This window comes from Hypanus sabinus, chromosome 7 (genome assembly GCF_030144855.1).
Source record: "Hypanus sabinus isolate sHypSab1 chromosome 7, sHypSab1.hap1, whole genome shotgun sequence".
NCBI lineage: Eukaryota > Metazoa > Chordata > Chondrichthyes > Myliobatiformes > Dasyatidae > Hypanus > Hypanus sabinus.
Genome location: NC_082712.1, coordinates 85,405,259 through 85,421,291, shown reverse-complemented (window position 1 = coordinate 85,421,291; position 16,033 = coordinate 85,405,259). Strand labels below are relative to the sequence as shown.

Genomic DNA, 16,033 nt, shown 5'->3' with positions numbered 1-16,033 from the left:
GTCGTCATCACAATGGGGCCCGAGCCCTGGGCCCCACAGTAGCAACATCCTAAACTTGTTATCCCCTTTGGTTCAAGAGCCTGATGGTTGTGGGATAGTAACTGTTCTTGAACCTGGTGGTGTCAGGTCCTGAGAGTACCTGATATAAGAAAGTCACAGAAGAAATACTTTTGCAAGAGTGTTGTGAGACTCTGTTGAATAAACCTCTTGTTCATCTGTAAAAGTGAGCTAAACAGTAATATCAACCGTGTTTGCATACAATGAGTCAGTGACTGTGTAAATATTACCCAGCAGGATCAATATTTAATTAGTTATGAATGTTGGATTCCCAACTAAAATATCTCAGAATCCCTCAGCTTTGAGCACAGCCATGCATCATAGGAGGGACTTCTCACTTTTAGTTCAAAGTATTTTGTGGGGGGGGGGGGGAAGAGAGGAAGAGTTCAAGGGGAAGGAAGTTAATTTTTCTACGTTAACTAACATCCAATCTAGGATTAAATATTGAGTAAGAGCCATGCTATCTTTGAATAGCACAATAAAGTGACATCTGCTGGCCCTCTGAGATAGATCCTAAAAAATTCCTCCCTAATTTCAAAGAACAGAGCATTTACACTCAGTGGCCATTTTATTAGGTACAGCTGCTCATTAATGCAAATATCTAATCGGCCAATCATGTGGTGGCAACTCAATGCATAAAAGCATGCAGACATGATCAAGAAGTTGTTGTTCAGACTGAACATCAGAATTCAGAAGAAAAGTGATCTAAGTGTTTTCTGACCGTGGAATGATTGCTGGTGCCAGATGGGGTGGTTTGAGTGTCTCGGTAACTGCTGGTTTCCTGGGATTTTCACACAGCAGTCTCTGGAATTTATAGAGAATAACGTGAGGGAACAAAACATCCATGAGCGGCAGTTCTGTGGTTAAACTGTTAATGAGAAAGGTCAGGGAATGGCCAGGCTGGTTCGAGCTGACAGGAAGGCAACAGTAATTCAAATTACCATGTGTTAGAACAGTGACGTGCAGAAGAGTGGCGTCACTGAACACACAGCACAATGAATCTTGAATTGGATGTGCTATAGCAGAAGAAGACCACACCAGGTTCCACTCTCTGTGGTCACTTCACTAGGTAAACTCCTGTACCAGGTAAAGTGGTCACTGAAGGTAAATATTCTTCACACTAGAAATCCCTTTTGTTTTAAATTTTAGAGATAGAGTGGCAACAGGCTCTTCCTGCCCAGAGTCCACGTTGCCCAGTTGCACCCATGCGACAAACTTATCTACTAACCGGTATGTCATCGGACTGTGGGAGGAGCCTGGAGCATCCGGTGGAAAACCATCCGGTCACGGAGAACGTTCAGACCCCTTACAGACAATGTCAGATAACTTATGCAGTCACAAACTCCTTACAGGCAGCAGCGGATCTGAACCTGTGTTGCTGGTGCTGTAATTCCGTTATGACTTATATGCTGCTGTGCTGCCCACATTTAGATTTTCTTTTAATTGTGTGTTCTAGTGTGGGGATGGGGTGGGGTGGGGGCTCTACTCCACAAGATTGAAATAAACTGCAGAGAGCTATAAACTTAGTCAGCTCCATCATGGGCACTTGCCTCAGTAGTATTAAGGCATCTTCAAGAAGTGATACCCCAGCAAAATGGCATCTATCACTAAGGACCCCCCATCACCCAGGGCATGCCTTGTTCTCATTGCTGCCATCAGGAAAAAGGTACAGAAGGCTGAAGACACACACTCAGCGATTCAGGAACAGCTTCTTCCCCTCGGCCATCAGATTTCTGAATGGACACTGAACCCATGAACTCTACCTCGCTATTTTTTATTTCTGCACTATTTATTTAATTTAACTATTTATTCTATATATACTCACTGTAATTCAGTTCAATAGGAGTAGGCAGTTTAAATGGCTCAGTGTGGGCTAGATGGGTCAAGGGCCTGTTTGTGTGCTGTACTTTTCTACGACTCTTATTAAGCCAAAGAAATGTGCCTACTGTTATTGGGGTTCAGGGTTACTGTCCTTTCCCAGAATAGGAAAGTATTATTGGAAAGCATGGGTTTAAAATGGTAAATTCTCAAAAGGGAACCTGAGGGACAACTTGTTCATACAGAGGGTGGTGTTAATGTGGATGAGCTGCCAGAAGTGCCACATTTGGATGGGTACAAGACAGGAAAGGTTTACAGAGATGTGGGCCAAATGTAGGCAGATTAGAGTAGCTCCTGGTGACATGGGTGGGCTGCATCAAATGGCCTGATTCTTTGCTCTATCACTTCATGACTATATGTATGTTTATTGAACAAGAAAGGTCTTGAGATTGGATGATGGGCATAGCTCATTCCATACTCCCCTGCGGCAATGGTTCTCAAGGTCCCCGTAACTCATTGGGGCCTGCATCCTGCACTCCCCAGAAACTTGTCTAGTTCTGTTGCCCTTTAAACGCACCGGGAGCCCGTTTTCCGCTCTCCCTTTAAATGCCCTGTCTCCCACTCTACCTCTCATCCCACCGGTGCCCCGTCTCCTGCTCTGCCTCTCACCCCACTGGGACCCTGTTCTTCTCCCCTGACTCATTGAAGGAAAGATTGGGCAGTGGGAGTGGGGAGGGAACCAGAATTGATGCAAGGCTGGAACTGTGAAACAAAAAAAACGTTAGCATTACAGATGGACTGACCTCTGCACTGTTGGCTCATCCAAGTTTGATTTGATGGCTATAATGGGTCCAATCTATTTCGTTTGGGTTAATAATTTCCCCTGTCCAATTCACTATTCCAAGTACAGGTAAGGATCTATACTTGTGAAGTTGCACTTGGAGTCTGTGCTTGCTCTGAAAAGTGAGGCCCATTGTAGTCAAACAGGACCCAGTGTAGTCCATCATCTCACCAGACTTGATTGAGGCCCTGAGGTTGTGCATTATGGAGAGAAGGAATTTGGAGCAACTTCACTGTTGGTTGAGGCAATGCTGATGATTGTGTCCACAAAAACATCCCAGGAATCCGTCAACACAAACAGCTGCACAGATGATGAGGCTGGCATTGTCTACTTATAGCCTGCTGGACCTGCCTCTTGGATTTGAGACCAAGCAGGTTGATCAGTCGAAGGGACTTTACCTAGATACACTGCAGAAGCAGCCAACTTATGCAGTCCTGGGTAGGTCTGTAGTCTAGTGTAGTTTTTTTTCTGTGTTGTTTTTTACGTAGTTCAGTGTAGTTTTTGTACTGTTTCATGTAGCACCATGGTCCTGAAAAATGTTGTCTCGTTTTTACTATGTACTGTACCAACAGTTATGGTTGAAATGAGAATAAAAAGTGACGACTTGAACTTTACACAGGTCGGTTGTACAGAAATGGCCATCTTTCTGGAAGTGACCACGACAAAAGATCCAACCTTTTGGAAGTGACCATCTTTTGTAGAAAGTTCAAGAGAGTGGCTGATGCCTCCTCAGTGCTAAGTGGGACTAGCAGGTCAACCTATTTGATTGTGAGTGGATTTTGTGATTGTGTTTCTCTGCACCTCTCGTAGGCAACCTCCGACTGAGTCCTCAGGAAAGATTCTGGGACGTACAGTGGCAGCACTTCAGCTGACAGATCGGAAGCAAGGGGGTAAGTCACCAGCAGCGAGACTATATGCTCTTGCCACCTGGTACATACATTCTCCTTTTCAAGAGTTTCTCTGAGTTCTTGTATTGAAACTGCTGAACTGACACAAACCTATAGACTCTCTTTCAAAGGCTCTACAACTCAGTATCATATAATTTATAAAAATTTTATTATTTGCCCAGTTTGTCCTCTCGTGCATATTGGATGCTTGTTAGTCTTTATAGTATTTCATAGATTCTATAGTATTTCTTTATTTTCCTGTGAGTGCCTTCAAGAAGATGAATGGCAAGGTAGTTTATTGTGACATATACGTACTTGGATAATAAACCTAAGTTGAACATTGAGCTTTGATTCAAGCAGTATGCTCCAGATCACCAGAGTTTCTGTGTCTACCACACCATTCTCTGCAAATTCCTCCATCTTCAATGGGATTCTACCACTGGGAACATCTCTCCCTCCCCCCCCACCTCTGCTTTCCGTAGGAGTCATTCTCTACGTAACTGTCTCATGCACTCTTCCCTCACCACTGAGTTCCCTCCTGGGATTATCCCTGTGACTTGTTGAATCTGTTTAATTTCTGATCCTTGGGGTTCTTCTGGGAGTCAAAAGTGGCGAGCGGTCTTATTTCCAAGGTTCCAGTTTATTTTAGAGTACGAACAAGCATACAAGTAATAAGCAAACTAAATAAAGAGCCGAGAAACGATGCTGTGAGGGGAATTAATGCTAAGGGGTGTAAGACAAAGGAATAAAAGATGGTGCTTCTGAAAATCTATCAGTTTTATAGATAAGATGAAGGAAATTCCTTGGGTAGTGATAAATTAGTTAATAGGTTACATAATTAAAACAATTATATCATGCGGGTAATGTACTAATACTTGTTGTCCAGTTGTTAAGTCGAGTCCGACTCTTTGTGACCTGATGGATCATAGGGTCCATAGGGTTTTCATGGCAAGATAAAGAAGTAGATTGCCAGGCGTTTCTTAGTGCAGATTCTGCTGTTGCCCAGGTTGAGACCCCACTAGGTTTGAACTCAGGACCATCTGCCTTGAAGTCCAGTGCTGATGCCACTACACCACCATCCAGCTCCAATGAAAAATGAGAGGGTGCTAAACCTCTAGTTTAGCTGCTAGACTGTTTTCTGCCAGTGAGTGTGAAAAATACATGAGTTCTTAAAATGTACAAATCTTACAAAGAAGTTTTTTTTAAATAAAGGTGGTCTCCAACAGACTGTAACAAATGTTACACCACCTCTCTAGTCCCCATTCAGGGTCCCTTACAGTTCTACGAGGTGAGGCAACACTTCACCTGTGACACTGGCAGGTGAATCCAGTGAACCCGATGTGGCCTCTTTACATCAGTGAGACCCAATGCAGATTGGGGACCATTTTGTTGAGCGCCTTCGCTTATACACTGCAAAGGACAGATTCACTGGTGGCCACCCAATTCAGTTTGACTTCCCATTCCCTATCTGACATGCCTGTCCATGGCCTCCTCTATTGCCACCATGAGGCCAAAATCAGGTTGGAGGAGCAACACCTCATATTCCATCTGGGTAGCCTCTGACGTGGCATGAACATCGATTTCTCTATCTTCTGGTAATTAATCTTCCTCACACATTTCCCCCCTCCCCTCTTCTTTGTTTTTCCATTCCCAATTCCGGTTACCTTGTTACTCCTCTTTTCCTTACCTGCCCAACATCTCCCTCTGGTTCCCCTTCTATTTCCCTTTATTCATAGAGTCATAGGAAAGTACAGCACAGAAACATCTAGCCTGTGCTGAATCATTTACACTGCCTGCTCCCACTGATCTGCACCCAGACCATAGCCCTTCATACCTTTACCGTCCATTTACCTATTCAAACTACTCTTAAATTGAGCTTGCATACACCACCTACACAGGCAGCTTGTTCTATACTCTTATGACCTTCTGAGTGAAGGTTTTCCCTCATGTTCCCCTTAAACTTTTCACTTTTCACCCATAACCCATGACCTGGGTGCAGGCCGATGGGAGTAGGCAGATTCAGCTCAGACTAGATGAGCCAAAAGGCCTGTTTCTGTGCTGCACTTTTCCCAAGTGGACCACAACCTTGTCATGGTTTGGAGGCTTGTGTGCCTCAATGACCCAGAGAGCTATGTTGGCTGTAGTCAGGGCTTTGTGATTTGGGTCTTAGTAGGGTCACCCAAGCTAAACAGGTCAAAGGTAGAAGAGCAGACTAAGAGTGGTTCACTAGTCCTCCGGGTTCAGGGTTTCAGCTCAGGCACAACAACCCTGACTGGTAAAACAAAACTGTTCCGATAACAACAATGAAGAATCCTTCTACATTTGAGTGCAATGGTATTCCTGAGTCTTCAGCTGGGACTTAAATGACTGATTGTAGTGAAAACCTGAGAGGAAACTACTGACACGATGAAGGAAGCCCTGAAAGCTGCCAGAGATGGAGGAGCTTCACTGCTGCCCTGAACAGCAGCGGCGTAATGGACAGTAAGTAGGCAGGGTAGGACCCCGTGAAGAGCATTGGGCTGGCCGCGGATAGATGCGGCTAGGCAGAAAAGCAGGTTGTCATGAACTAGATTGACTGATCATGGAGTGACAAGTAAACCCAAATTGTATAAGGATTGCCAATGTCTTTACCAGCCAGCAATGTTCCCTCTAATTTTTTTTTACAGCTGCACAGACTAACCACTGCTCTGAGCAGGAAATTTTTACACAGCCTGAAAACTGTGTGGCACTTTAAAACGGCTTTGGCATTCAGCATGCCAACAGTTTATAAACAAAAAACTACGAACGTCCATTCTGTGTTTATTGTTACAATTTCTCAGTGTTGTGACTTGAAACACTGACAATGTAAATACATTGAAGCTCTAAAATATAAGGTTGTGGTACATTTATTATTAGGAAAATATATGGATTAAATTCACAAACCTAATTAATTACAGGGTATTTCAAAGGTATAATAGATTTCAATTAACATAGATTTCAGAATTATATTAACATAGACCGCAAAATGATATTAACAGTTTCAAAATTATATTAAGATAGATACTTTATTGATCCCAAAGGAAATGACAGTGTCACAGTAGCATTACAAGTGCACAGATATACAAATATTAGAAGTAAGAAAGAATAAAAAAATAAGTTACATCAAACAGTCTAACAGGAGGGGATAATATTAAAGAAAATTCCAGCTGTGTGGCAGTAAATGCTATGTGTGTGGGAGCAATTCAGTTACTGCGCTGCCACACACACACGCAACTTAGAGAGAAGCCAGCCAGTTATCTTCAGAGAGGGGACTCTGTTGTGCAGGTGAGTCTGAGTTTCAGTATCAGCCTATACAATTCTGGACCAGCTGTCACAGGCACCACCATCCAACACGAGAGCTGCTGTTCTGTGACTCTGCAAAAGCACACTCTGTTGTAGCTTTACACCTAGTGTACACATTTCTCGCTTTCTCCCCCCCCGACTTGGGAGGTGGTGGTACCCTACCTTGAGCAACCTGCTCTCGTGAATGTCCCTCGGGAGCTGGTGTGAGTCACCCGTGGCACTCTTCCCCTTGGGGTCTTGGGTCAGCTCCCACCCTCCCCCCTAATTTGATGCTTTCTCTCCCCAGGGCTGCACTGGTAGGGGCAAAGAGGGGTACGACCAGGGGACAAATGGAGAAAAAGGAGAAGACGTACCTCAATGCAGGCAGTGAGGATGAGATGGTGAGTTGTGGGGCCTTTACCTCCCCGACCCCATGTGTTCCGTACAGAATGGAACTGGGAACTTGGGTGTCAGCAGTAGACGGTGGGTGTCGAGCAACAATTATGTATTATAGCAACAATTAAATCAGAGTGAGTTGAGATGGGAGGGTTTGAGGTGGAGAGGTTGGGTTGTGATGGCAAGGACTTAGATTGTATGACGGCTGGGGTTGGGGTTGGATTGATGTCTAATAGCATTAGTTGGGAGGGGTTGAACTGGGGTGGGAGTGGTTCAGTTTGTAGGGGTTGGATGAGATTTAGATTGAGGTGGGAGGCTTGGATTGATTGGCCTGCAAAGAGGAAGCTCCAGCCATTTGTTGATCAGCTGTACTTTGGCTCGGCAGGAGGTGATTGGTTACCGGCCCTGCTGGTGGAAGATCGGCCTGGTGGGTGTAGGCACAGTGTGTACTGGCGGCCTGCTGCTCCTCTTCCTCTACTGGGTGCCCAAGTGGAGCGTCAAGTGCATGTGTCGGGAGGTCTCGTTCAGAGAGGCTTCTGTGCTGTTGCTCTGGACCACGGTGAGTGACTAGTATTGGTTCCCACTGACATGATGGCTTTAAGAACGACAGGACACATGGTCGAGTGTGTTTTTCTGTACTTCCTGCAGTTGTTCCCCACCTCGTCTCTGCAGAGATTGAGTGCAAAATCAAAGCTGACACTTCTAGGCACTTCTGTCCTTTTTCTTCATGGATACTGCTTGACCTGTGGAGTGTTTCTAGCATTTTCTGAACATGAGATTCAGCAGATCAGGCAGCCTCTATTGAGAGGAATAAGCAGTCGGCATGAAATATTTTGGACTGAGACTTTTCATCAGGACCCTTCAGAGTCCTAATGAGAAACCTTGGCCCAAAATGTTGACTTTTGCTTCCCCTGCACAGTTGCTGAGTTTCTCCAACACTTTGCATGTGTTTCTGATTTTTGTTTCAGATTTCCAGCTTCTGAAACTTTTCTTTAATAGATATTCCCACTAATATGTTGCTAGAGTGGATGTGCATCAGTGGCGTTGTTAATTCAAGGCTTTGTCTCCTCTCTGAGGTGGATGTGAATGACCACTGTTGGATCTCTGTTATTTTCCGATCCTTGGGGTTCTTACTGGGGTCAAGAATGGCAAGTGGTCATAACTCCTCATGACCATTTATTTTAAAGTTTAAACAAACATACAAGTACTAAGCAAAGAGCTGAGAAAGAAAGCAAGGAAGGCGAAGATAGAAAGAGAAAAGAAAAAATGGTGCCTCTGAAAAATCCATCACCTATCAGGAATAACAAAAATCCTTAGATAAAAATAAACCTATCCCTGGTTGCACAATCACATCACTTAGGTAACTTGCTAATGCTCAGCCAATGAAAAGTGGAAAGGAATATGTAACTGCTAGACACCTTCTGCTAGTAAGTGGGGACAAATCACCACAAATTGTATTAAAAAGATACAAATTATGATTAAGCAATGACTTTAGTCTTACATTAATGGATTCCAATGCTCCCATGGCAATGTTTCTGTGAAGTACTGGGGAAATGTTTCTGGTCAGACACTCAGAAGACTGAAGACGCCAGGATATGGACCTGCAGACAAACTCATGAAGGAACTAAGCGAGTCAGGCAGCATCTGTGGAGAGAAATGGGTAGGCATTGTTTTTGGGTTGAGACCTTTCATCTAGACTGACGAGAAAGAGGATAGAGAGTCGAGAGATTTTTATACTGGCTGTCTCATCCCTCTTCCCCCTCAACTTCTTCTTGAGCCCTTATCTGCCAGAGTAGCGTAGTCCATTGATGGTTTGGTTGTAGTTCAGCAATGTTTCTGTAATCCATTGTATCCACTGTACAGGGGTTTGACCCATACAGCTTCACCAAAGCCCTGCTGGCCGGCCTTACCCACTTCCACCTTTGTCAACAGAGACGAAGGGTTGGAATTTGAGAGACCCACCCCGAACATCTCCTCTTTCCTTCTAGTCCAGGTGAAGGTTCTCAACCTAACGTACGGACTGCCCATTTCCCTCCACCACACCCCGCTGAGTTCCTCCAGCATTGCTTCAGATTTCAGCCTCACTCTGCTGTCTTGAGGGTGCTTACTGGAGATACTTTGGATGTTGTGTAACCTTGTTTCAGCGGAAGGAATGGGTTTTATGGTTGGGGTTGGTTTGTAGTGCATTGGTTTAGTGCTGTCACGTATACCAAGATACAAAGAAAAACTTGTCGGGTGGCACGGTAACATAGTGGTTACCACACCCTTTACAGTGCAGGCAACCCAGGTTCAATTTCTGCCACTGCCTGTAAAGATTTTGTACCTTCCCTCCGTAACCACAAGGGTTTCCTCCAGGTGCTCTTGTTTCTCCCACGGTCCAAAGATGTACTGGTGGGTAGGTTAATTGTAAATTGTCCTGATATTATGCTAGGATTAAATCAGGAGATTGCTGAGTAGTGTGGCTTGAAGAGTCAGAAGGGCTTATTGCACACTGTATCTCAATAAATAAGTAAGTATGCTCTTCATTCGGATCAGATCGTTGCATGGTGCAGTGAGGTAGAATGAGGTAAAGCAGTAACAATGCAGAATAAAGTGTAAAATCTACTGAAGTGCAGTGCAGGTAAACGATAAAGATTGTGAAGCCAGGAGTCCATGTTATCTTTCAAGAGTCTGATAATATTGGGATAGAAGCTGTCCTTAAGCTTGGTGATACGTGCTGTAAGGGTTTTGTATTGGCTGTCCAAAGAGAAAGGGGAGAAGAGAGAATGTTCAGGGTGGTGGGGGTCTTCGATTATGCTGGCTGCTTTACTTAGGTGTGTCCATAACTCTCTGTAGTTAGTTTGTGGTCACATGCAGAGCAGTTGCCATGCCAGGGCGTGATGCCTCCTATCTACCAATAAAAGTTGGTTAAGGGGGAGTTGATGGAGACATGTCGGATTTCTTTAGTTTCCTTGGCTGTGACATCAATGTGGTTGGGCCAAAACAACCTATTGGTGATTTTTATGTCTAGGAATGTGAAGCCCTCAGCTCTCTCAGGGTTAATTGTAAACTCATTCATATCCCAGGTAGAGGAAAGTTCTGTGCACAGAAGCAGATTGGGCTGCACACTGTACCCTTTCATATCTTTTTAGTGTTTGCACTAAGTGACAAGTACCTGTGCTCTGTGTCCATTCCCCTTGCAGGATGAGTTCCACACTTGTTTCCGGGTCCGCGTGCGCAACATGGAGGTTCCGGGATGCGAGCCCCTGGACACACCGCTCCCCGTTGACCAGAAGGAGCCTGCCTGCAGCCCAACCACCCCTGTCATCGAGGAACACGAGTTGGAGAAGGATCTGTTACCCAAGGCTCTTGAGCTGGAAAGAATCCAGGTACGATCCATGGCTTCCGTCCTCTGCTGCTGCTTATGTGCTGATGCCTCCCAGGTGATCAATGGACAACACACACAACACAATGGAGAAACGCAGCAGGTCAGGCAGCGTCACTGGAGAGGAATAAACAGCCAGCATACTGTGTCAAGACTTTTCCTCAGGACTGGGAAGGAAGAGGGTCAAAGCCAGAATAAGAATGTAGGGGTAAGAAAAGAGTACAAGCTGGCAGAGCAGGTAATAGTTAGACCAAGTCAGAATCAGAATCAGGTTAATTATTACCAATATATATTGTGAAATTTGTTGTTTTGTGGCAAAAGTACAGTGTGAGTACAAGGTTGATAATAAATCAACATTGATTGAATAGCAGAGCAGACTCAGTGGGCCAAATGGCTGAATCCTGCTCATATGTTGATAGTCTTGTATAAAAATTGCTGTAGTTTATGATAATAAAAATATATAGAATGTAGTGCAAAAAAGAACAAGATAATGAACTACATGGACCATTCAGAAATCTGATGGTGGAAGTAAAGAAGCTGTTCTTAAAACATTGAGTGTGTGTCTTCAGTCTCCTATACCTCTTCCTTGATGTTAGTAATGGGAAGAGGCCACATCCTGTGTAATGATAGGTGCTGCCTTCTTGAGACAGTCTTTTAGGTCCTCGATGGTGGGACTGGTTGTGCCTGTGATGGAGCAGGCTGAGTCTACAACATTCTGAAGCTTTTGTCGATTCTGTGATTTGGAGCCTCCATAAAGGTTCAAAGGTTCATTTATTATTTTAAGTATTATGCAGTACACAACTCTTGAGATTCGTTTTCTCCAGATAGCCACGAAACAAAGAAAACCATGGAATTCTTTCAAAGAAAAATATCAAACCCACCTCCCACTCAAAAAAGAACAACAGCATGATCATCAACCCCCAGACCTTCCTTCCCCGTATAGCAGGCGGTGATGTAACCAGTCGGAATGCTTTTCATGGTACATTTGTTGAAATGAGAGGGGAAGGTGGGTGGGTGACGAGGACAAATGATGTGAGAGTCTGGGAGATGATGGGTAGCAGAGGTAGGGGGCTGCAGAAGAAGAAGAAAAGTCCTGATGAAGGGTCTCGGCCTGAAACGTTGACTGTTTATTACTTTCCATTGATGATACCTACCACGCTGAGTTCCTCCAGCACTTCGTGAACGTTGCTTAAGAATTTCAATATCTGCAGTCTCCAGTTCCCCAAAAGTGGCAACACAGGTAGACAGGTTGGTGAAGAGGGCATTTGGCATGCTGGTCTTGATCATTTAGAGCACAGAGAATAGATATTCCAATTGAACAAGACACTGGTGAGGCTGTACCTGAAATATTCCATTTTTGATCACCTCATTACAGTTAATTGAAAATAAACCAAAACCACTGAGAGACTGAGTATGGGAGTTGACACTGCATGACACGCTTCCAAATAACTGTTCCAAGTCAGAAAAAAGTACGTTCGATCCTTTATCATGACACCAGCAAGGATGAACGATCCTTGTAAAAAAAAAACTTAACATTAGCAATTTAGTTAATTAAGAGTAATTAGTGTTTAAATTAGTATAATTAAGTAATGGTTGTGAATAAGAACAAATATGAGTCCTGAAAAAGGGTCTCAGCCCGAAACAGTGACTGTTTGCTTTTTTCCATAGATGCTGTGTGGCCTGTTGAGTTCCTCCAGCATTTTGTGTGTGTGCAAAGATTGTAACCAAAAAAAATCATTCCCCCAGCTCACACTCTCTCAGCTAAACTGCACTAACTAAGACAGAGGAGGAATACGTAACTATATTTATTTGCTTCTACCAAGCCCCAACCCACATGACAAATTACCAAAACTCATACTAAAAACACACCACACAAGCAGAAAATAGATGCACAGCTTCTACATGGAAAGCTTCCATTAAGCTGGAAGAGCACAAAGAAGATTTAAATTCAAGTTTATTTTCATTCAACCATACGCGTGTATTCCGCCAAACAAAGCGATGTTCCTCTGGACCAAGATGCACAACACAATACATATAACTCGTGCATAACACATAGCACATAATGATGATGATGAATATTACTATGTCATATGACATGGGCAATCACGGTCTTTCCATGACCATGATTGTTCTTGGCAATTTTTCTACGGAAGTGGTTTGCCATTGCCTCTTTCTGGGCTGTGTCTTTACAAGACAGGTGACCCCAGCCATTATCAAAACTCTTCAGAGATTGTCTGCCTGGCATCAGTGGCTGCATAACCAGGACATGTGATCTGCACCGGCTGCTTGTACGACCATACATCACCTGCTCCCATGTCTTCACATGACCCTGATCAGGGTGGTGGAGGGGGTGGGCAGATCCTACCCTTGCCCTTGCCCGACGGTGACTTGCAGGCTAGTGAAGGGAAGGAGAGCCTTGCACCTCCTTTGGTAGAGATGTATGTTTAGTCTGTCACCCAGTGCATAATATTCCCACAGATCTTGCCCTCAAAGGCATTAAGTCCGAGCCTAGCCGGCCTCTTCCTTTTACACAGGCCCTTGATGTCTCTCTCATCCATACCATAATCTCTTTGACCTTTCCTATCAGGCAGGAGGTACTGTAGCATTAGGATAAGGACTGTTAGGTGGGAAAAGGCTTCTCCGCCCAGGCTGTGACTCCTGCCACCACCCAGACCTCATCACACATGAAGCAGCTGTAGCATTATACAGTTTAATTTTTAACTTGTGTTGTAAATGCACCTTGTGCTAAATGTCAGTCTTTTGGAATATATGTTATAAATTGTGCTTCATGCATGATGAGACGTGGGTGGTGGCAGGAATTCAGTAGTCTCATGGCCTGGGAGGAGAAGCTGTTTCCCATTCTAATGGTCCTTGTATTCATGCTGTATTACCACTTGCCTAATGGTAGGTGATCAAAGAGATTGTGGGACGGATGAGAGGGTTCCTAGAACTTGAGAGCCAGTGTCATAGGGAAAGGTTGGCCAGGTTAGGACATTATGCCTTTGAGGGTAAGTGAGGGAGGGGTGAACTTAGAGATATATGGGGGTGATAGATGTTATGAATTACGCTTGTACCCACAAGGTGTTGTACCCACACCTAAAGACTGCAGCGGTTCAAGAAGGCGCCTTCTCAAGGACAATTAAGGGGTGGGCATTTAAATTCTGGCTCATCCTATGAAGCCCACAGCCCTTCGGGTGGCGTCCTGCTAGGTGGTGCGGAGATGGGTCCCTTTCTCCTCCAGCTGATGTTAGATGTGGGTTCCCAACTGTAGCTATAGCCTCGGTGCCTTCCAGGTCTGTGACTGGCTGGGGAAAAGTGCTTGATCCCTGCCCAGCCTTGGAAGATGCGTCATATACCCCTTTAGATCCCGGCTGCAACCCCCCAGTACAGATTACAAGAAGAGAGGGTCTTGACTGTTGGAGCACTAGCTTTTGGTCTCCTGAGAGGGAGGGTGATAGGCCTCAGGCAGATTGCGTGCTGATCCCTTCACCTCATTTTGTTTCCTTTCCACCACCCTCCCCAACCCTCAAATCAGCTTCGATACTTCAATCACCATAAGGTCAAGTACCTCTGGAGCCATCGGCGGCAGGAGTTCCAAAGACTGGTGGCGCTGGAGGAGGGGATCTCGTGCTCAGCGATCTACACCTACCACAGCGCTGGGCTCTCCTCCCTCTGCAAGGACTACCGGTAGGAAGGGAATGGTGACACCTCGTCAGAGGGGAAGGGTTTGGGGGTCCCCAAGGAGGGTATAGGGAATAACGAGATGCGGATGTGTGTTTGGTGTTGGAACGGAGTTGGGTGGGACGGGTGAGGCTGCAGTGAAGGGTTCGGGGCAAAGTTTGTTTCAGGGTGAGGGGACAGGTGGGCTCTGTAGGATGGGGAGAGGGAAAGTCATGAGGAACAGGGCATCACCCACAAAATGATGGAGGAACCCAGCAGTCGGCAACAGTTGTTATTTCAGGCCAAGACCCTTCGGCAGGATTGGGGAGAAAGGGGGCAGAAGCCACAATAGAAGATGGGGGGGGGGGGGAGGAGGAGGAGTAGTGGGAGCTAGCAGGTGATGGGAGAGACCAGGCGAGGGAGATGGAGTGTGGACGTGGTAAAGGGCTGAAGAAGGAAGAATCTGATAAGAGAAGAGAGTGGAACATGAAAGGGGGCAACCAAAGGGAGGAGATGGGCAGGTGAGCAGAAGAGTGGGAGTTAGAGGGGAACCAGACTGGGGAATGTTAAAAGAGCGAAGGGGAGAGGTTAGTATTTATTTTTATTTAGAGATACAGTATGGTATCTCTTCTGACCCAGTGGGCCTTTGCCACCAAGTGACACCCATATGACCAATTAGCCTACTAATCTGTATGTCTTTGGACTGTGAGTGGAAACTGAAGCGCCTGCTAACCGCTGCTGTACTGTGCCACTCCTTTTAATTTCTGAGAGTTAGAGAAATTGATCTTCATACCGGCTACCCAGAAGGAATATGAGGTGTTGCTCCTCCAACTTGCGTTTGGGCACAACGTGATAACGGAGGAGGTCAAAGACAGATAAGTTGGTGGTGGAAATGAGAGTTGAATTGAAATGGGGAAAGGGGAGGGGGTATGGGGGAGAAATTGTTTCAGAGGGAAAGAGGAGAGTTTTTTGAGGGGTGGAGGGAGAGTTCAGAGACATGGGAGGGGGTTCCTAGAGGATGGAAGAGATAATTTCAGAGGGAGAGGGTAAGTTCAGGGCCGCGGGAGGGGTTTTCTGGTGGGTGGGAAGATTATTTTTGAGGGAGAGGAAAGTTCTGAGGGAAATGAGGTGGAGAATTGGAAGAGGAGGCACTGAAGGCACAGGACAGGGGTAGGGAGAGCTCTGCTATCAGAATACTGATGTGGAAGCTCCATAGAGTGGAGAAGCAAGGCCCTGTGGGACGAGGATTACCTCTATGCTGGTGTTGTATCTTTCTGCAGGAAGCTATTCTACGGAGAGAATCGGATTGACGTGAAGGTGCCTTCTATCCCCTACCTCCTGGTAAAAGAGGTAAGGCACTGGATGAAGATCCCTCGCCTTCCCTGTTCCCATTATGACAGACGCCAGGACAGAGGGAGGGGGAGAGGCAGTGTCTGCTTGCTCACACTGAGCATCCGATTTCTCACACTTAAACTACCCGGTATTACCCTATCCCAGCATGGTGCAAAATGCCAGTGGCCTGGTCACTGTGGGACGGGGTGGGGTGGTGGCCTTGGGGATTCATTATTGAGGAGAGAACGTAGGGCTTTATCCACCTTACAGGAGAGGTGGAAAGTCTCTTGAATGTGAATTCTGGAACTGGGTGAGTCTGCAGTAGAGCCCGTTGTTGTAGATGGAAGCAAAAACTGAAACTCCCTTTTATCTGTATCT

The 16,033-nt window shown here is 45.4% G+C and overlaps 1 protein-coding gene across 4 annotated transcripts in view; it reads left to right on the top strand.

Annotated features, from left to right (window-relative positions):
- Positions 1–16,033, top strand: part of LOC132396926 (polyamine-transporting ATPase 13A3-like) — a 96,332-nt gene that overhangs the window by 11,220 nt on the left and 69,079 nt on the right. For 3 of the 4 annotated variants that reach the window (XR_009513178.1, XM_059975034.1, XM_059975032.1), the window contains exons 2-7: positions 3,527–3,606; positions 7,211–7,304; positions 7,685–7,858; positions 10,482–10,667; positions 14,199–14,350; positions 15,604–15,673. Coding sequence is in view for 3 of the 4 variants with exons in the window: in XM_059975034.1 (XP_059831017.1) it covers positions 7,254–7,304; positions 7,685–7,858; positions 10,482–10,667; positions 14,199–14,350; positions 15,604–15,673 (633 nt within the window). In the remaining variant the exon portion in view is untranslated. Of the gene's footprint in view, positions 1–3,130; positions 3,155–3,526; positions 3,607–7,210; positions 7,305–7,684; positions 7,859–10,481; positions 10,668–14,198; positions 14,351–15,603; positions 15,674–16,033 lie in introns of those variants that run through there. The other variant, XM_059975033.1, reaches the window with a different exon arrangement.